The sequence below is a fragment of the Hippoglossus stenolepis genome, chromosome 4 (assembly GCF_022539355.2).
Source record: "Hippoglossus stenolepis isolate QCI-W04-F060 chromosome 4, HSTE1.2, whole genome shotgun sequence".
Taxonomy (NCBI): domain Eukaryota; kingdom Metazoa; phylum Chordata; class Actinopteri; order Pleuronectiformes; family Pleuronectidae; genus Hippoglossus; species Hippoglossus stenolepis.
In genome coordinates, this window is record NC_061486.1 from 27,581,177 (window position 1) to 27,602,830 (window position 21,654).

Consider the following 21,654-nt stretch of genomic DNA (forward strand, 5'->3'; position numbering starts at 1 on the left):
ACATGCTGTTCTGTCTCATTCTTTAAATAAAATGTTACAACTCTCAAGCCTCTGCTTTTTAACTCTGTGAATTCAATTTCAAAAATTAAAACCCAAGCTGAACCATATATTAAATAACATGGCTCATCATATGTATATGCCTATTATTATCATCGTTTTCATAATGTCATAACTTTTGTATCGTTCTCATGTCTGTATAAAGCACTTTGGTCAACCAGTATTGTTTTAAAGCTCCTCTCTTCCTCTTTTCTTCCCCTCTGCCTCTCTCTTATTATTTCCACAGCTGCTTTCAGCCATTCCTCTGTGCTCCTTCATGCTTCTACACATTCGTATCATCATCATCAGGAGCCATCTCCCTCTGTGACCATAGCCTCAGGCTCGATGCGAAATTAATGCATACAAATTGACTCCGTGGGCCCCACCATTACTTACTGTAAGTTCCATGGTGGCCATCATCCTGGCAAAGGAAAACTGCTGACAGAAGGAGCAATGGCTTCGGGCATGAAAAGAAGACTAAAGACTGTTCATTCTGACAAGACAAAGGCATCTTAGCACCTATACCAGTGGAGCTGGTAAATCTTTTCTCCAGCAGGGGCTATACCAAAATCTAAAACATACATACCAAAAATCAAGCAAACGTGTATTAAGGTATCTGCTGAGCTGAATGAACATTTGTATATGTGTGTGGTAAGTCAGTAGAGTGAGAAGTGACAAGATGACCACAATGATCAACACCAAGCTCTTTGCGCAAGTTATTTTCAGTGAATTAATTCAGTACTAAGTGAATTACAGCCTCCAATGACACTCAAGTTCAACAACTCATCAAGCTGCAGATGTATCTCAAACCTTGTGTTTCAATTAATGGAACACATCCCTCTGCTGCCACCTGTTGTGTGGTGGGATGTAATGCTGTTGAGGCACTGGAGAAATGCACCAACAACCAAGGAGGCAGGAATGCACATGAGCAACATACAGCCAGTGTCACCGGGCAAAGATCCAGCCACAGGCCAGTCAGTAAATTAAATCTGTGTAGAATGATATAATATATTATTTATTATATATAATAAATAATTGATATTTGTATTGCAGATTATACATTTCACACACTACCTTCATACACTTTAAATTGCTCTTAGATCCACCACATCATCAATCAATCAACCCTGTCACCACAATCACAGAGGAAATCAAATTCAATGTTGATACCACTTTCCTGCCACAGCAACTTAGACCAGACATTCCTCTCTCTGTGGAGCCTGAACACAGACTCAAAGAGGAACAGACTTAAAAAAAAAAAAATGTATTGTTTTTTTTGGGGTGTATAATAGCATTGCTGCTTGCGACAGTTCATTAATTGGGCTAAACAATATCATTTATAGGCCCAGATGATGCAAGAGCGGAGGATGTTGCGCAGACGACCCTCACTCCTAGTTGCCAGCGCCAACCACCCAGTCCACTTCCCAGTCCACTTTCCTGGGGTTGTACAAACATCAGCTGGCTGTCCGGAATGCAGTGAAGGAAATTGCGACATGAATAGAAAACATCAATAAAACAAAAGCACTTATTGGATGTCCTCACTAATAAATTAGTGCATGACTGAATATGGGTGTGTGTGTGTCAGTATACATTTTGAAATAAGGCTTTTTAACTTACCATCAGAAAAGCATAATGTCGTAGCGAGCCAGCACTGCAGCCCTACCAGGAAGCCCCACATTTGGCTGTGCGTCTTCGTGCTTGTCTGGTTGTGGATCTGCTCCAGGTAGTAAGGGGATGCCATGAGCCATAGGTTGTGCAGGACACAGCACGCCAGGATAATTCTGCACCTTCTCAGGTGTATAAAGGACCTTGCTGCCAGCTGGGTCCAAGCACATCTAACGACCCCTGAGCTGCCAAAATGTGTGCTCTATCACAGGGCTTGTGTGGGTGTGGATGTCATTGTAGAGCACCTCTTTGAGGGTTGGAAGGTTGGAGCAGAACTCTATACTAAATATATATAAATATAATTTTATAAGCTCTAATGTCAGATTTTTTTATGGTAACAATTAATCAGTTAAAATCAAACTACAGATGCACAATTTCATGGCACTAGAAATTGTAGGTAGTGACCGATCAATTATAGACCAATAAACAATTTAACATAAGCCAAAAATGAAGTGAACCCCGCAAGCTAGTTCAGGCAGCCAACTCGAGCTGCGCTGCTCCAATCATGTGACATACATCATGTGACATACCTCACTCTATAATACACACATCTATAATACACACACACCTTATCAGGTGATCTATTTAAGCAGAGAGAAATTTCCCATCTTCCCTTTTGCTCGCACTGCTGCTGCAGTATTGCTACCAGTTGCTTCAGCCCCTCCACCACCCCAGCATCCACCTGTAGGCTCTGACAGGGGGTTACAAGTATTTGCTCATCACTCCCATCATTCCTGTGTAATCATATGGGAGAGTGATTTAATTGGAGCCTAGACGGCAAACACTAAACCTGTTCTACTGCTGCAATAAATGTTTGAACGTGAGTTGTCTGACTGAACTGTTAGTTTACGATAGAGAATATGAAGTTGAGTTGAAGCATTGGAAGTCTCGTCACTTGCCAGCACCGTTACCTCTGAAAAATGCTGTTGCCGCTGAAATGCAATGAATCCTGGAATACGTTGGACTGGGGAAGGACCCACCCACTGGAATCATTGTTTCTTGGGAATGGAAGGACACATCTGTCTGCCACATTTGAAGGAGCCTTCACAATTGGACAGTCTAGTCGCACTACTGTGACGCAGTTGCAAGGATGCAGCCCCTGAATTGAGATACAGATATGGCAACAAATGTGTCCCAGCCGTTTTGTGTCCCCTATAATCACATCTGTATTTGGTTGGGTCATATTTGGCTGTGTTGTAAGTATACAGTTTTATAGTATTTGCAGCGCATGTGATGTCAAATTGATAGCTTTCTCCATTTGCATGTTTTGCAATCCAAGCGCCGCTGGATTCGGTCTTTCCACCACATTTTGGAAGTAAGGAGTTGAACTGGACATACTTTTGGCAATGTAGTGTATAGAATGCATGTGTAGTATGAGAGTAAACTCGATTGCTTTACATAATACAGCAGTAAAAAATTAAATTATTTTTTGTCCCTAGGGAGAGGGTTAGGGTCTCTTCAAAGTCGCTATATATATATATATATATATATATAAATATTCAAGTTACTATTATTCTTATTAAAAATACTTCTCATTCAGATGTCAGTTAACCACTGTATGTTCACCTACGACACAATTAACACAACACATAACATTTCCCAAGTTTAATCGTCGATGAATGAAAAAACACCGAAATGTTTTTGTATTCACATACAGACCATGAATTGTCACATAATCCCCTGAAGTTTAAACTGTGAAGATACTGAGGAGCCTTGAGACCAGAAACACCCATGAGCACGCACGCACACATAGACACACAGGAGACTTTAGGGGCAACCTCAGCAGCCTCCCAGAATCCTCAGGAAAAGCTACAAAAAGAGCGAACACATCATGAAGAGTACATCTCTCCTGATTAGGCGAACGTGCTGAGTGCGGCGGGGAGTGGATGGGTCAGTCCCAAGATTCAGGTGAGATGGACAGCATTTATTTCCTGGGTACCACTCAGTATGGAGACTCCACAATCATGTTTTGTTTTCTTTTATTTAGACAAACCCAAATAAAAGGCACATAAAACATTGCGCATATGTTTACATAATTATTCTCAATGGACATACATTTAAAAAAAATGTAGGAATGTTTTACCTTTCTGCTAATCAGAAAGCCTAGCCTTCGTATATACAAAATTACCATTGTTAATGTTCTAATACAAAAAGATTTATAAAAGGTTATTTTTTTCTTGCATGTCTGTCATAACTAACATGTCCTCTGAACTAAATGGTTTGTACAAAGATATACATTCATTTGCCTTCACATCTGCCAAATTCATCATACAAACTTCACAGAAAATAAGAATCATCTTCCAAATCATAGTTTGGCCAATAAATGGTTTGCTTTTCACATTAGGTTGGAGTCAAATTAAAAACTTAAACCACATGGTTGAATGTAACTGATACATTTATGACCTCGACTTTAAGATTGCAATTCATGTTTCAAGGTTGTTCTTAAAGAGAATATGATAACGTCACAATCATTAGGTTTAAACATAATAATAAAAACAAAAAGCTAATCACAATATTGTTTGGTTGCCAGACCGTGGCCCTCAGCTGTCTAAAATGATGAAGGCTTCCTTCACAAAACTGTTCCATCACACAGCACATCTAGAGGAGGAAGCATTGACATGAGGAAAAGTCTTGCAAAGTATTTCAGGCACACATGTTTACGGCCACTGGAGAAGGACAAATGACGCCACACACTTCCTTTCATCCTAATTTTTTTAGTGTTTTGTTTTCATTAAGTCACTAGTCTTCTAATATGGTTTTTGAACTCAAACCTACTCTGGACTAGCTCAGTCATCCACATGCAACATTGGATAAAAAAAACAAAACAAAGATGGTTCATGAAATGGTTTCAAAGATCATAATGCCATTCCACATCAGAGCATTTCCCTTGATGGACAGAGTTGGCATGCATACGGCTAAATTATTGAGCCAAAACAAAATGCAGATGTGGCCGGGTGAACTGTAAAACAAACAAATCATCGTCTTATCCCATTAAACTGAAATGCCCTTGATAAGTACCACTCTTCTGTAGTGTGCACATCCCACAGTTTGCTGCAAGTGCTTCAGAGTTCCTGCACTGAAAAAAGGCTGTCAACTACAAACAGGCCTCAGATCTACAAACTAATTATCTCGGTCTCTCTCTCTCTCTCTCACACACACACACACACACACACACACACACACACACACACACACACACACACACACACACACACACACACACACACACACACACACACACACACACACACACACACACACACACACACAGGGAACTGTGGGACAGTTTGTGAGTCTGGTGTAGGAGGAACTGTTGAGGCTGAGATCACAAGACACCTGTGAACATGTCCAGGCCTTTGTTCAGTCACTGTCCATGAAAAGCACAACCAAGTATTCAAGTGAAGTGCACCACGTGTTTCTAGTAATTGTGAATGACACATCGCAGCCCTCACATCATCATTCTGACCTATTTCTCTCCTCCATTAACAGGTGTTTTTTTTATTATTTTAATGATTCCACTTCTTCACAAGCTAAACTCAGATGAATCAGCTCATGTAACAAAATCTGACAACTCCTCATTTCAAGTTGGAATTCGAGGGGCTGTATAAGACAATTTGTGCAACTTTCAAAAACAACCTATCCAATAATCAGACCCACGTCTCTCAGTGACTGATCGAGTATGTGATTGCACATGCTCAATTCCGTTCATGGCCTCGTCACTACAGACACACCAAAAAAAGGTCTCTTTGAGAGATAAAGCTGTGGGTTGAAGTGAGGAGGCGGCTGGAAGACCTTCATCTGCTGTTGTGTTCAGCTCCGCTCTGGAATCAAATGGCAACCTCATATGTTTGCGCCACATCCCAATACGACCATTACGACATACAACAGGGATCAGGATAAATTAGACCTGTCAGCCCTGATCAAGAGTCACTGGACCAGGTAGCTTGGTCTTTTGGTATTTGTCTTTGTGTGCCACTGTCATGATGTTCTAGGACTGAAAAATCACCAATCAGCTAACCTGCCCAATGTCTCCAAGATCCCAGTGAGAGGTGTTTGGATGAGGGGTCCTGTGTTCTGGTGTCCTCTGTTGTCTCCACTGAATAGTTCAGTGGTTCAACAGATGATGTTCAATCATCACACCCAGGTTATCAACCAATCTGTATCTTGGCTACATGGATAACACTCCTACACTTTTGCTCTTTCAGGTACACCTGAGCTTTGAATACATTCTTTGTGATCACAGCCTCCATTTTCCTGTTAAGATCAACTGCCAGGATAAAAAAGAAAAAACATAAAATAACTACGACAAATAAACAATGCGCTATGCAAGTGAGATCTACAGAGAATTCAGATTAAAAAGGACAAGTCTGAAATTACCTCACCTCTTTATAACTGACACTTTCCCTGAAGAGGCTCTAACCAACAATGAGTTCAGCATGCTGAAAAGTTGGATCTGTGTAGCTACAGCCTGACAAGGCTTAACTGTACCATAGGAGAAAAATGAACAAATATACAAGAGCCATGCTTGTGACATGTAAAACTATCAGTATGTTTTCAACAAGAATTCATCTTTAGAGGCGAAGCACTACATAAAGCAGATGACATGCACTTGCAAATATCTGTGTTTCTGCTGCTTTGTTAGTTTGGCAAGAATAACACTGAGAACCTGTTCAGACCTGGTTATAACTGTCTCTGGTGATCCAAGCTAGTGTGTTTAACTCTGATTTCATCAGTTCATACCTGGCATTAAAATGCATGTCCAGTTGTGATCATACATTTGTTTATAAAGACCAAATTATGTTGTTTTTAGTCAGTGTGGGTCTACAGGCAGGTCTGTTGTCACTATAGGAATGTGGGCACATGTCCCACACTTCCCCAAATGTGCTGCGCAAACAGATCACCTGAAACAGGTGATGATACCAGGTCTGGACAGGGCCTGTGTTTATCTCAACTAAACAGTAAAGCTCCTTCATTCGTTTTAATAGTTTTTGGACAACAATGGAATTGTGTGATAGTGGAAGCACAAGCTCCTGTATATCAAGCTGTAGCCTTCAACAGATGGTACTTGTTGGCATGTTAATTGTTGGTTTTTGGCCTTTAATGCAATTTGCTTATTATCAAAAGAAACTGTCACCTTTCTTATCCTTTCATTAGCCTCTGCTCATTTCTCTGTCCCCTCCAGGATGGACGGCCACACCAGTGGTGAATTAGTTCTTGCATTGCTAGCCTGTGGTAAGTCGAGAGGTTCACTCTCTCACAGGTAAAAGGCAATAAAATAGTGTTTCATATTTACAAAGAAATGGTCAGTGTGTAAATTGTTGAACATGGTTTAAAAGACTATTCTCAGTAACCCCCCTGAGTTTGACTGACAGTGATGGGATCCTATACCTGCTAAAGTAAACAACCTACCCAAACAAACATACCAAAATAGTTGACTTTGGAAATGCTTCCGTAGCACACAAGTCTCATGAGCCACCGTGTAGCTCTTCTGACCTCTACAGTTACAAAAGGTCCACAGTAATCAAAATTTCAAATCATTTGACGTTTGATAATACTGCGATTTTAAGGGCAACACAAGAGGACGTGCTTTCAGTACGAGACACTTCCTCCTAGTTGTACCTTCAACTGTCATGTCCTGATATAAATACATAAAAAAAGTCCTAACAAATGTCACAGATAAACTTATGTAGAATATCCAGCAGTGAGGAGTGACTGGTTTCCAAATATTTCAAAATACAGACATGGTAGAAGCTGATGGATCTAACCAGCCTTTGAACCAACAGTGAAATCCACAATATCACTCACCCTTCCCCAAAGTGGAAGCTTTGTTTTTCTGTTGTTAAACTTTAAAATACATTAACTATTAAATACTGATAAGTCCACTAAAATAACAATAGGAAAAAACATGAACATGAAAAAATATGCCTCAAGAGGAAGCAATTCAGAACAACTCTGGCAATCGATTCCATTGACGCAGTTGCTAAACAATGCCTCAGGTATAGTTAAGTTATCACACGTCATCCATGTTTTAAGTCAGATGGCCAGTTGAAGAAATCAATTTCAACTGGTCATTTTTACAAGACCCGACACTTCAGTGGCTGAAGAATAGTTAAAGAATTGTGGGGAAAGGGCTCAGAGGGCATTTTCACACCTATAGTTTGTTTGCTTTGGTCCGATTCGGTTGGTGAGTTTGTGAAGTTGGCTCATTTTCCTTTGTTCGTTTTCTATTCACACAGAAAATTTTGAGCCAAAATGCATCACTACAAACGACAAATTCTTTCCACCTACTGGTCAGATGTTTTGGGGGCAAAAAAGTAAGACTGTTGGGAGGTTTCTTGTTGCTAATCGCTGGTCCAAGTAAGACCGATTTGCTGTTACTACCATTACTACACAAGCTGCTACAGTTTGTGCGCGGCATTCCAAAATGCAAAGCTCACAGACCCAGGTCGGACCACATTTCCACCACAAACATACCGCTCCAGAATTTGTTTGGGACCAGACTAAATCGACCCCCTTTCAAGGGTCTTGGTGGGGTAGATTTGGTGTGATCAGCGTGTTCACACCTGTCCAAACAAATCGCGCCAGGAGTCCGATTAAACCAGACTGAAAAGTATAGGTGCAAAAACACCCTCAGAGGGTTAGACTCTCACAGCATATATTGTGTTAACTGCCATCACTGCTGCAGTGAGCCAGCTAACTGTCAACTATCATAGTAACACAAACTGCCCACGTTTGTAGAAAGGGGAGAGCAAGGGATAAAAAGAAGCAAAACATAGGTGAAAATGCAGCAGCTGAAAATGTATGAACTGCCCAACTAACCATGTCAAAGTGTAAGAAAATGCACTTTTGGTTTTGAAGTGTTATGAAGTTCACGATCAATTGCCAGTAATGCAAGCAGGTAAACATTTATAAACATATCACATACTGAAATGCTGCAATAAGTAGCATTATTATTGCAACATACTGTACATGAGTCTCGGGAAAGACGCAACATTTGAACATGTTGGCTGCTACTGTAACATTTTTTAGAAACATAGGCTCCCCATGTCACCCCTCCTCTCACAGTTCCAGAGCAGATGAGACAGCTCACCAGGTTCATTACACTTTCTAAAGAAAACTTTTTGTTCCTTGATGGTTTAAATGCTGTTTAAAGGTTTTCTAGTAATCTTTCAAAATATATAATTTGGTGGAAACCCTATAGTTAGAAAATCTTTGGTATAAAATTGTCATTATTTACACAGTAACTGTATCCCATGAGGTCATGTTATGCTGACATATGAAATACGTTCTCTAAAATGCTCTGCGGCCTTTGACACCATTCAGGTCATTCAGGCAGTCAAGAGGTACGAAATTTAATGTCTATCCGAGTGTGACAAGTTGACTTTGGAGAGTGGAGGCCATCACACCTGGTGCTGAAAATCATTTCCACCTCACCACATAAAAATCCCGTTATTACATGAAAACTGCAAACATTTGCCATGATAATGGCTCCTGCCAGTAATGATCATTGTTTACTATTTTTGTGGTCGTATAACATTCATTATCCCCTTTTTAAATTAAATGCACTATCAACCATTTTGAGAGACATTTCATAAATTTGACAGGCTGATGTATTATTGGGCAGTTCAAACATTATCTGCTGTTACATGGGCTAACACAGCTCTACCAAGGAGGGGAGGAAGGCAGGACTTGGGATAGAAAAGGCATGCTCTCCATGGGCCGCATGGCAATGTTGAGTGGCCCGGTGATATTCATAGACATGGGAGAGGTGATAGCAACTGGGTGGGCAATATTCATGTGTGCTGTTGTCGGTATGTTGACAGAGGCCAGGTTCACTGGGCCGGTAATGGTAACAGGGTGCTGTAGGTTGATTGGTGACGTGATGTTGACCGTGCTGGTGGCGATGTTCATCTGCGCAGCGATGGTGATTGGGTTGCTGGAATGGCCGACCCGGTTCAAAGATGAAGTAATGGCTGCCGAGTTGCTGACCGGCGTTGTGGTGGCTGAGTTGTTGTGCACACTGTTGGCATCTGTGTTAAGACAAAAAAGACACCCAGAGTCAATTTAGGGATTGTAAACCTTGTAGAAATGTGCTACCCCTCCAAAACAAGGAATGCCAACAGCCCTCTCAATTCTTGGCCGTTTAGCTGGGTCACTGAAAATGTGAATGTTATGAATACGTTATGTCAACTGTGGTAATATTGTTGAAGAAACCTACCTTTGTGAGAGTTGTCAATTAGGACTTGGAAGGAGTTATTTAAAATCTCTCCTACTGTCAACTCACCTGAGGGGTAAATTCAAAAAGCAGGATCAATAGACTAACCAGCTGTCTATTGTTTTTATTCAAAACTTTCATTTTAAACAGTTACACATTATAAAGGACATCTTAGTCTCCATGTTTGCCTGGATTCACACTACACTACAGACCATATTAGATAAGGTCAGGGACAGCACATCACAGGCTCACTGTCACATTGCCTGGCCCATACTGAGGGCATCAGCTCACTGCGGAGTCATTTCTGATCCAATCTAGACTGGGAAGTCCCAGTCTTCAGACATGTTTGTTTCTATACTTTGTATTTCTCATTTCTTATTAATGGTTTAAAAAGCTGAGCTATCAAATCAGGTCAAAGTAAGATTACAGTTCGGTAAAGAAATATGGCATCTTATGTAAGGTCAGTTAGTGTGAATCTAGGCTGAGTGTTATGGTCCAGTTTGTTCTACTGATCCTGCTTCATGGAATTTAACCATACATTAGCATAATATGCTAAACAGCATCTTTAAATCAGAGAAACCTTAATGACACCAGTCCTCAGAGAAGATAAATGCTTCTGTACTTGAGTGACATGGTACAATGTGAAGAAAAACTGGCCACGTGTATTTTGCAGATTTGCAGAGGTTATATTTGAGTGTTAAGGGGTTTCTGTTACTAGCTACTGGATTACCTTTTCGTGGCCCTGAGTGGTTCCACTGCCAGTCACTTATGCCTATTCAGAAATACAGACACATATGGGGTTACAAGAGCACAGGGCAGCAGTGCCATCATCTGGGAGTCATCTTCAACAATTGGGCGTAGTCAGGTTGTTTGTACATGGGGTGGAGTTAATTTTTTTTTTAATTAATTTTTTTTTTTTTCAGCCCCTACCGTTTTGATGGGGTCAAAAATACAAACCAACTTTTTTTTTCTATGAATGTCATCTCTGAAAACAAAGTCTCAAGTCCAAATACAAAAAACAAATACTCTAATGGCTTCATAATTGACAGTTTTTTTCCCCAACTTAGTAATGGTGCTTGACTCAACTGTATAATACAGTAACAGCTGTCATGGTGAAGCTCTAAATTATGTTTCTGTATGAAGCTATGGCTCATTTCAAGCTCACTTCGCAGGGATATTTTTCGACACAAAACACAGAATACATTCACCAAAATTATGACATCTAATGCATGACTGCTTATGAGGCATACCATAGTAAGCAAGTCCTGCATTTCCATAAAGTTGAGGCATTCCCAAAATAGACGAATGGTCACAATCAAGGCAGCAGAGCCTGAGATATCCTGATTTGTAGTTCTTAGTATGGGTCAGCCACTACAAATTATGGTTTATTCCTAAAATGTTACAAAAAATAACGTTTTTTTTGTCCTCTCTACCTGGTTAATAGCCACAGCTGTCAGCACAGAGCTAGGGCCAAAACATATATCAAGACAAAAAATGTGATATTAGTAAATATTGATAATTATCTCAATTGTTCAAATTGCTAAATTATAATTTTCTTTAAGTTTGAAGTTAAAGTTTAAAGTCATTTTTGCTCTTGAATGAAGACTGTGGTTGAATGACAAACATTTTACAGATCTTAGGTAGTTCAATTACACGTCATTTCTCATCTCCGAGTTTGCACAATGCATAAGCATTGTACCTAATGTATATCGGACATGTTCAAAATCATATTGCGAAAATTATCTATATTGTTTTATCCCCAAGCCTTATTACAATAGTAAATTAGAGAGTTATGGTTTAATACTGATTAAATGACTGTTTTGTTTGTATTTTCCAGTCGTTCAATTAGAAATTTTCATCAGAATACAAGCAAAGATGAGGTAACCGGTAATGGATGGTTTAAGATCCCTTAAACAATATTTGAGAATAGAAATACTCATCGTAATCTATTATTTGTTCAGATCATATGCCATTTCAAATGTAAGCATGGAAAGCCAGTCCCACCAGAGGAGCAAACCCTAGAGCAAAATTAATGATGAACCAGTTTGTGAGTTTGTCTCTCTGTATTGTGTGTCTTCTAATGGTCAAAACATATTTTCAAAGTCATTTTGTAAAGTTTTGAAATGGTTTGTGGAAATGGCGCTATGCAACCATTTGTTAGATGAGCTACAGTAACAGGTAGGGCTGTAACGATTCTCGAACCAAAACCGCGGTCCAGACTTCCAAAGTTTTGGTTTGCTATACACAAAGACGGAACCGCGACACGTCTCCCTGCCCAACCTCACACGCTGCCACAGCTGCAGGTGTTGCCTGTTGCGCATGCGCTTATGTGTCCAATCACAACCCCACATAATCTGAACCAACACACAAGTGAGCAGTATCTTCAGAGCAATGAGTGTAGAGGTCAGATAGGATCGTCTGTTTTACCTTTACAAAAGTGCATTGTTAAGTCTGTGTGTTGTTGCCGTTCAGGAGCAGACACCTCATCTCTACTATGGAATCAGAAGGAAATCGTTTATTCCTTGTGGAGTACCCCTTGAGCTGCCAGCCGGCATATGCCCGACTGACTGGACCATCGACGGTACCGTGAGTGACCGGTACACTTTTTTTATTTATTTATATATATATATAAATATATATTATTGAAGCATAGATGCTTCTCTTTCTGTGTACTGTAGTTGATGGTTTATTAAGATCCACAGTAAAACCCTGAACAGATTATTTTTGTTTCATCTGTTTTTCGTTGTTTGAATTGAACTGTGTTGGGCTTGTGGGGGAGACTGAAATGGACTTTGTACTGTATGTACACTGATTGAACTCTGGATGTCGAGACTGTGGAAGACGAACACACACACCCTCACCTCTTTCCTATTCTTTGGTTATTTTTGTTTACGTAGTTTTATGTGAAGTCAATTCCAACAATGTTCTTCTCTTTAATGTCCCAAATGTTGCCGTTTTAATAAAACCCAGAAGGCACACTCCCCCTCTAGTATAGGAAAATATACACAGCCAGAATTAAAAAGAAGAAGACAGGAGAGACAGGGGGAAAAAAATATAGCAAATAAAGGATTTGACTGACAGAGGAAAAGGAGAAAGAATTGGAAGTAGCCAATACCGGCTGCTGAACCAAATGAGGCAAGTTGGTCTGAGATACAAAACGCTGAGGCCAAAGGAATCCAAAGTCAAACTAAAATACAGACTTAAATGTGAATAAAATGTTTATAAACAACATTCATTGTTTTTTGTTTTAATGCTGTAATTGATTGATTCAATGTATTTGAGATTTAAAATGACTACAAGTTTATGTTTTCGTCACCACCTTCAGATATGGATTATCTCTGTCCGGTGTATGCCACCTCTGTCAGATGAATAATAATATTTCAGTATGATATTTCATATTTTTGGAGGAATTGGTCATATGGGAAAATGTTATCTGTCTCCTAACATGAGAATGTATTTTTAAATGTACATATATTTTGATAGCTGTTTAAAGTAAAGTTAAAATTCTAATAAAAGTCCAATAAAAAAACATTTTTATAACATACAAATTAGGGCTGTCAAAATTAACACGGGATGATTAATTTCTGGAATTAACGTGTTGAGATCAGAGCTCGTTCACGTTAAGCAGCCAGTCAGTGTCTTTGTAGAAGAACAGTGAAATACAGAGTTTCTCTGGTCACAGCTGCTCAGTGATCAGCTGCTTCGTGATCAGAGCAGAAGCTGCAGTTGGTTTGTACAGAGCTGGAGTTTCTGTGTCCTCCTCCACTCTCCTCTCACTTGAACTAATAAACACTCATCACTAGTTATCAGGACCTGATCAGTACATGAAGTCACTTAGTGTTTGTTTGATTCGCTCCAGAGTTTATGAGGCTGCATTTAAACATCATGAAAATGACTCGTCAACATTTTGTGCTCAGTACAACACGAGACGTGACGCTCACAGTCGGGACTCTGTGTTAAAGTGAGCGGAGCGACACGCAGACATGATCCGACTCCATCGATTCCTAACCAAACATGAGCTCTGTCAGCCTTGGTGAAAATTTGTTTTTGTAGGTCTAGCATAATGTGAGTAAAAATGTAGTGTTTTTGGTGACTGATGGTGTTGATACAAAATAAGTGATGGCAAGGCAAAAAGCACATTGTTAAAGAAAAAAAGAAAGGAAAAAAAAAGAAAGAAAAAAAAAAAGTATCGTTGGGAGGTTGTATCAAAGCATAGCTCAGTAGCGTAGTACATTGTCAATTCATACATGTAGTTTTATTTGTCTGAGGTTAAAGTGATATTTTTTCAATATTGGATCCTCTTTCATCCCACTTCTCAAGAATCAGTAATTTGTAAACATTTTCAGTTCAGTTGTTAGAGTAAAAAAAAAAAATACTGATGAACATTAGAGCAATGGGAATGGTTTAGAACAAAAAGGCAAAGATTGAGACTCTCAGATGGTTTTTATTTTGTGTTTCTATTTGCTTCAGAGGCTGAGAAATCAAGTTCAGTGATGCTGTAACAGGACTGCAACTGTCCCACTCCCTAGTCCCTCATCCACTGAGACAACTAGCAGCTCAGCAGACTGTATGCATCTTCTAAACCAGGGGTCAGCAACCTTTTTGACAATAAGTGCCAATGTAACATTTTCTTGTTAATTAGTGTGCCATATCAACATTTTTTATAATATTCACTTTTATTATTGAACCACATTAATATTTCCAACAGACTTGTCATTTTATTCAATCCATATTGGCTATATATAGAACAACACTATAAAGAAACATGTTTATCTCATTATGATTGCAATAATAAGTTTGTCATTAACCCGCACCAACCCCACTCATATTCAGAATTGTGAAAGCTTGCATCAGTCACATGGTTTTGGCAGTGTCAAAGACTTTGAGAGAGTTTGCCTGCTTCCCATACCTGGACACTGCACGTTTGATTGATTCTCCCTTGTCTGCCTGATCTTAGAAACTTCTTTCGTGCTTTGTCTCAAAGTGGTGCTTAACACTGGACATTCTGCAAACAACACTTTAAAACATAACGTGCACACAGCACAGTCCTTATGAAAAACAAAGCCGTAGTCTTCTGCCCATGAGGGCTGAAATGCCTGTACTTTTGTTTTTTTAGCTAGCGGGCATGCCATCACCAGTACACCTGAACGGCTGCACTTTACGGAGATTCATGTGGGAAAATGCGAGCAGCGCCAGCCACTACTGGCACCTAGTGGCTGGGAGGTGTTAACATCAATCAAGCTAAATAATACAGGCTGCGTGACGGCAAAACCTTTGAACATTTCTTTGATAAGAAATCACCTGTGTGCCAATGATTATGGCGCCGCGTGCCAATAGTGGCACGCGTGCCTAAGGTTGCTGACCCCTGTTCTAAACCATCGTCGGTTATTGTCATCCAGGTAACTGCAGTACTCAGCTTTAGTGTCTCTCCTCTGGCCCAGGTTATCAGCCATTGTTAGAGCCGTGACTTTAAAAACTGTTTGTGATGTTGTGGATATTGGAGGGATACATGGATGTTGTTGAAGTGTGAAGTGAAGAAAGACGAGTTAAAGGAGACATGAGGCCTACCTTTATTGTTACATGGGTTGCTGAAGCTGGCCTGGCCATGTGTCTTGAGGTGACTTGTGATATAGGCAGCACTTAGCATTTTGCCACAGATGTTGCAGGTCACTTTGCCTTCGTGCCTGATCATGTGGGAGCGCAGACGGTCTTTGGTAGCGAAGGCGGAGGTACAAGCCTGAGAAAGAAAAATGGGGGCTATTATTTACTGCCAAGAAATGGTAAGACATGCACCAACAGTGAATAGGCTGTACAAGTGATAGCCTCTGGGTGCTTGTATCGTCTTTCCTGGCCTTTAGAGATCTCAATCATGTTCCTGTGTGTATCAACAATAACACAAGACCAACTGCAGAGCAAACATGACAGCAATATTGCAGAGGAGACCTAGTCTAGACTTACTGTTACTTGGCACTTGAATGGCCTCTCTGAGGAATGGACATGCTTGACATGACAGCTTAGGTGATCAGGTCTGCAAATTGAGATGAAGACAGGTAAGAGACAGGAAATTCTTTACCTTTAGCTGTGCTAGAAGGATCATTCCAGTCACTTAAATAACAGCTCGGTAACGTGGCAGAATATTTCATAGGGATACGCAGTCATGTTGTTGATTGCATCAGAGTCAACAGATTTGACATATTGTACAGTTTATCATGTCAATCAGAATACACACGCTGGGAGCAGTGACTGTGTCTTATGTAAAGTGTTGCCAACAAGAATGCCAACACCAAGTTCTTTTAACACCCCTTTGTGTTTTGTTTTGGTGTTTATAGCTGAGTTAAAGCAGTGTAATTGAGTAATTATAATGCCCTTCTACAGCTGAATACATTCCAATAAAACCAACTGTGAATTAATTGATTATTTCACCCAGGGACACCATCGTCCGTTTACGTATAGGTAAATAAAAGTGTCCGACTAGGAAAGGGCTTATTAAAAACTTGATGGGACATCCAATTTTTAATCTTCCAAAATATTGACTTCAACATATTCTTCATGAAAAACTGTCTTTTATAGGATATGGTGGGCGTTTTTGCAAACTGGTGCCAGGTAGATAGAAAAGGTTGTGATGTCCAAATACCTGGAGAAGCCCTTCCCACAGACAGAACAGATGTAAGGCTTGTGAACTCCTCCATCATGGGAGCGGACATGGTATGTCATGCGGTCCTTCCTCTTGAACCTCTGCTGGCAGATGGGACACTCAAACGGCTTCTCATCAGAGTGCGACAGCTTGTGGCGGTTGAGGTGATATACATCTCTGAAGGCTTTACCACACATGTCGCAACCGTGATTCTTTTTCACTGGCTTGGGGGGCTTTTTAGGGATGCTCTGCTGCTGTTGGTGTTGCATTGGGGTCATGATGCTTGTACCTGTGGCTGTTGACGTGGTGGCTGTAGTCAAGATACCAGCTACAGTAGTAATATATGAAGGGTTTCCGCTATTTTCACGTGGTACAGTGGATATAAGCGGCACCATGGTGGGGGCTGTTTGAGTCTTCTTTGGCCGTGAAACCATCTTGATGCCGGTGTGGCAGGACTCGTGCCGCCGCAGGTGGTAGCTGTCTCGGAAAGCCTTGTTGCAGTAGCCGCAGATGAAGGGCGTCTTTGACTTGGGCTCCTTTTTGACCATGGTAAGTGGAGGCCCACCACCACCTCCTCCAGTCCCACTGGCCACATTGTCTTTAAGAAGTTCTGCAGCACTGACAGGGGGTTTCTGGTCCAAAGGAATGGGCAGCACTGGTTTCTGATCAGGTGGCTCCGTTCCAGAATTGAGCAAAGGCAAGAGGCTGTTTCCGGCTACTTGGTGCTGGTGATGCAGAGCCTCATTGGCCTGCTGTAATGAGAGACAGAACCGTGTACAATGATGTTAGGAAACCACCAAAAACCAAAGATGAAGCAAAGCATCACTAGAGTGGAAAAGCTATATTCTGATGGCTGGTGTTTGACACTCTGCAATAGTCACACATATATATATTTATTAATAAAGATATATTGGTTGCCTCCTGTCTCCACAAATATACAGACACTATATGACACTTAAAATAAAAGGAAACCACCAAAGAAAGCTGTAGACTTATTTTCTTGATCAATTTAGGTCATTTTATGTATGAGATTGAATTATATTTAAAGAAACCAAATAAACCACTTACTCTCTACATTACTTAAAACTGTTAAAACATATTGGACTAGTAGTTTAGCAGGGGCTCTGCAGAGGAATACATACGATTGGAAAATCACGCATCTTAATATTGGAAAATCTAAAATAACAATTTAGGTAGATAATAAAGAGCAATAAAGAAAAGAAAAATGTTCCAGTGAAATAAATATCACAATGACAAGCACAGAAAATGCTACCCAACAGCAGTTGATAAAAAAAAAAAAAACTGTAGGGAGGACATCTTAAGTCTGCAGCTGCTGGCAGGCATTGTCTGATTGGTCACGGCAGATCCCCAGTGGGATAGGACGAACAGAAGGTGGGGGCTTATATGAATATTTTGGCCGGGGAGAAAGCAGAGATTCACATTGTAACCAGCAACTTTACAACAGGTCAGCTCAGAGCCTGGCGATTGAGACAGCCTTGTTCTTTTCTGTAATCGCCATTGGGCAGGGTTAAAGACCTGACCCATGGCTTTTCAGGTTCAGCCAAGCATCCCAACTCGGTCAGTCAGGAGGGGGGATGTGGTTTGAGGGGGCCAGGGTCCCAAGTGCTGCTTTTTTCCCCCACTGTGTTCTTTAATGGACGACACAAATCCAAGCACTGATGCACTTATGGCCCTTGGAAGAAAGGGGGGGCAGCCCTACTTGGTGCAGGCGGCCACTGCATTTGTTTTAGCATGGTGGAGAGAGCTGGGGGCCGTCACAGGTTGTCGACTCGCTTTTATATCTGCCACACTGTAGCTGTACTCAGACAAAATCATTACTGCAATTAGCATTTCTCCTAGCATATGTGTATGCAAGTCCTGGATGGCCAAATGCACACCCTTTCTCAGCAAGAAAAGAGAGCATGGCCTGCTGTTCCATCACACTCACTCTGATGATTTTGATACAAATCTGCTGTGAAGGCTGGGGTCCCCTTCAAATGAAACTACTGAAAAAGAATTAAGAGTATGGAAATTGACAAGAAATAGTACAAATAAAAATACTCCAGTCATTGTTTTTTTGTCCGCCCACAGGAAGGCGGGATATAGAATCACCACAACAGCGTCCCATTTGAAAGAATGCTATGTTTACAACGCTGTTATACATACACTGCCTTTCAACTGACACTTTACAAAACCCCAGATGAAAACAGTTATCACTAAAAACTAAATTTAAGGAGCAATGGAGTTATTTAGAATTCCAAGCTATACATAAAGAGGTTATAAATAAAATAATGCTAAAAAAAAGAAAATCGCAGCTCAACAAAAAGTATCTTGTAATTATAATAAGACCAGGAGTTAGGGGAAAAATAGCAGTATTTGTAGGGCAGTCCTAACAGAACCATCGCCTGACAACAACACCCTATATATTAGCTTATGGATGCTTCATCATGTGAGGTGACTCTTAATAGTCTCCTACACACCAGCTCCAGATATTCTGGCCATGTCTACCACTAACTATCAAAAAAACTAACCACTAATAGTTGCATCACTAGCAGTGGTGCAATGCAGCCTACATTCATGGTGATTTTTGCAATACAAATATGACAAATACCATGGCAACTGAAGCTTCATGAAATCAACTGTGTCTTTCAGTCAGATCAACAGTCTCAAATGGGAAATCATACATTTCCAGTTCAGATCATTTGAAAATTATTGTATGGCAAATGAGGATGTGTCATCCTACTGGGTTCTATTCTTATTTTTAAACAGACAATGAGGAACTAGCAATTAGGGCATTTCCATAACTGTGAGGGACAAGAAACTCTCCTTGTTAAAATGTGTAGAATATCATTGACTGAGTGCTGCTACCTTTGTTGATTACATCAGAATGAGATGATGTAAACTGCAAACTATCATTTTAAAAAAATAACAAACAACAATTTCAACAATAGTGACATGGTAAAACACAAAATAATGAGCAAAATTGAACTGCAGCACAGATTTTGTGTATTAAGTATTAAGCTCCTGCCATAGAAATACTACTGTCGTCTCAAAAACAGCCTCGCATCCAATAATAATGACAACACAAGCTCTGATCTGCCACCAAATTAAAACTACCAAATGCCTCACAAAGCAAAAATGATGCCAGGTCCCATCAAGGATGCGAAAGCACTTTGAAGGAACGGGTTAACTTTTAGTTCCATAGAGTACACACAAAATGTGCATTAATTCAGTGACTTAGTTGCAGTGATTTGTTTTTCATTACAGCAATCACACATTTCAAACCCTGATATCAATGTTGCCAATATTCACAGGGAGGGCATTTACTTTGATGCGGTTGATGTTGAAGGGAATAGAAAAGGAAGATAAGTGGACAAAATATAAACTAATAACATTAATAAGATCATCCACATTCTGTGTTAATACTTATGTTACCAATAATAGTAACCCTTTGAATATGATTTAAGTTCTCAAAATACAACTGTCTGGGAGCAGGAGCAACTATTCATACTATACAGGTGTTAATGACTTCATGGGACACTGCAATGCACTTGCAGTAACACTCTACAGTAGCAAAAACGTGTTGAGTTGTGGCCAATTCAAACCGGACAGACACTCTGCAGCCTGCTGATAGAAGATAGGCTCTTGTATTTGCCAAAGCATTTGACAGGTAGAAAGACTGGACTGACTGAGCTGCTATAGTTTGTCAGGAGCAGGACGAACAGGAGCAATTCCGGATTTACTGAACGAATTGTGGCTTATTTTAGGCGTTTTACTAAACTCTTGACGGTTTAGAAGAATAACTACCGTTCTTTTCAGGCCTAAATCTCCAATAAATCTCAACTCAGATAGTACTTCACACAGCGTTACTTGCATATATCGTGGGCCAGGGACATAAATACAACATTGAACTATACTTTCCTGGTGCATGTGATGTGTCAAACTAAAGAACCTTATTATGAACCTAAAAAAGTTCTTATAACGCGATGTAAACGGCACATTTCTGTTTTCAAACAAAAGGCCACATTGAAACTTTTAAGTTACAAGGTGGCTGGGGAAAGCGTTTTTTAAGTGGGTGGTCAATGATGGCAGAGATTTATTTAGCTATTTCTAGTTAGCGATCCGTGACTATACGTCCATGGTGAAACTGGGAAGTTGTGTCTCTTACGCGTGGTTTAATCGCAGCAGTCCGCGTGCTAGGCAGCCTTCGAGCTGCAGCGTTAGCATTAGCTAACTCCTCGGTAATGAACAGGTATAGCGTTCACATTGGTAAATTCCATCTCTTCCATTGCTCCGTTAACTGGTTTAAGTTAACAATAAACCGCTGCCTACCGATCTGTGCTGTGGCGTGAATTTATATGTTGCAGACGGTGAAGCATCCTGGTTAGCTAACCCATTAGCCATTTAGCTTAGCACACCAACATGTAATGGCTCAAGCTACTAGCCATGTTGCTAACGCGCGCATCAACAGCACTGGTACCAGAAGCGAGCTCCGCTGTGATTTTAGTGCAAAATGAGACACTGTGACAGAAGACCTTTAACCAACACCATGGAGGCAGAAATACAGAGTCTCTTTAAACCACATACACTGGGGTTCGATCAAGCTACTTAGCAGTTTGCTAAAGCAACCCCCACAGTGGACTTAGCAAGCAGGCTAATGCTATCACCATTGTTTTGCTTGGGTAACTAATTCATTTCACGAAGTGATAAAGTACATCTGCTTAACAACATTTACGCTATGTCGAAAACGTTGATGCGGTTTCTCAGATTAATGTTCAACTATGCCACTTACCTGAAATAAAAACGTACTCCAGCTCGGCTCCATTGCAAGACTTAGGCTAAAATCTGCAGGAGACCTACAAGGAATCTACAACAAAGCAGCCAAACATGGCAGCTACAACTTCCTGTAACCCCCGGGGCTGAACCAAGTCCACAGGACTTTTATCCGCAATACTGGACTTTACAAGAAATGTCAAAACAAATGTTTTCTGGTCAGTCACAAACCACCAAAAATGTGCTATATGAGAGAAATTGTTGATGATGAAAAATAAACATAACAAATAACAAATAAAAAGTTCTACATATAACGGTGTGATGTTTACAT

At 40.3% G+C, this 21,654-nt stretch overlaps 1 protein-coding gene across 3 annotated transcripts; it reads right to left on the reverse strand.

Annotated features, from left to right (window-relative positions):
- Window positions 1-3,663: 3,663 nt before the first annotated feature.
- Window positions 3,664-21,450, reverse strand: LOC118106063 (vascular endothelial zinc finger 1). 3 transcript variants are annotated; one of them, XM_035154218.2, is made up of 7 exons: window positions 21,343-21,450; window positions 16,551-17,302; window positions 15,875-15,944; window positions 15,485-15,653; window positions 10,647-10,688; window positions 9,920-9,985; window positions 3,664-9,731 (listed from the first exon to the last, which is right to left on the reverse strand). In XM_035154218.2, the coding sequence occupies exons 1-7, from the start codon at window positions 21,373-21,375 to the stop codon at window positions 9,364-9,366; spliced, it is 1,500 nt and encodes a 499-aa protein (XP_035010109.1). In that variant the 5' UTR covers window positions 21,376-21,450; the 3' UTR covers window positions 3,664-9,363. The 3 variants fall into 3 exon arrangements, with proteins under 3 accessions (XP_035010109.1, XP_035010110.1, XP_035010111.1); XM_035154219.2 differs by lacking the exon at window positions 9,920-9,985; XM_035154220.2 differs by lacking the exons at window positions 9,920-9,985; window positions 10,647-10,688.
- Window positions 21,451-21,654: the final 204 nt, after the last annotated feature.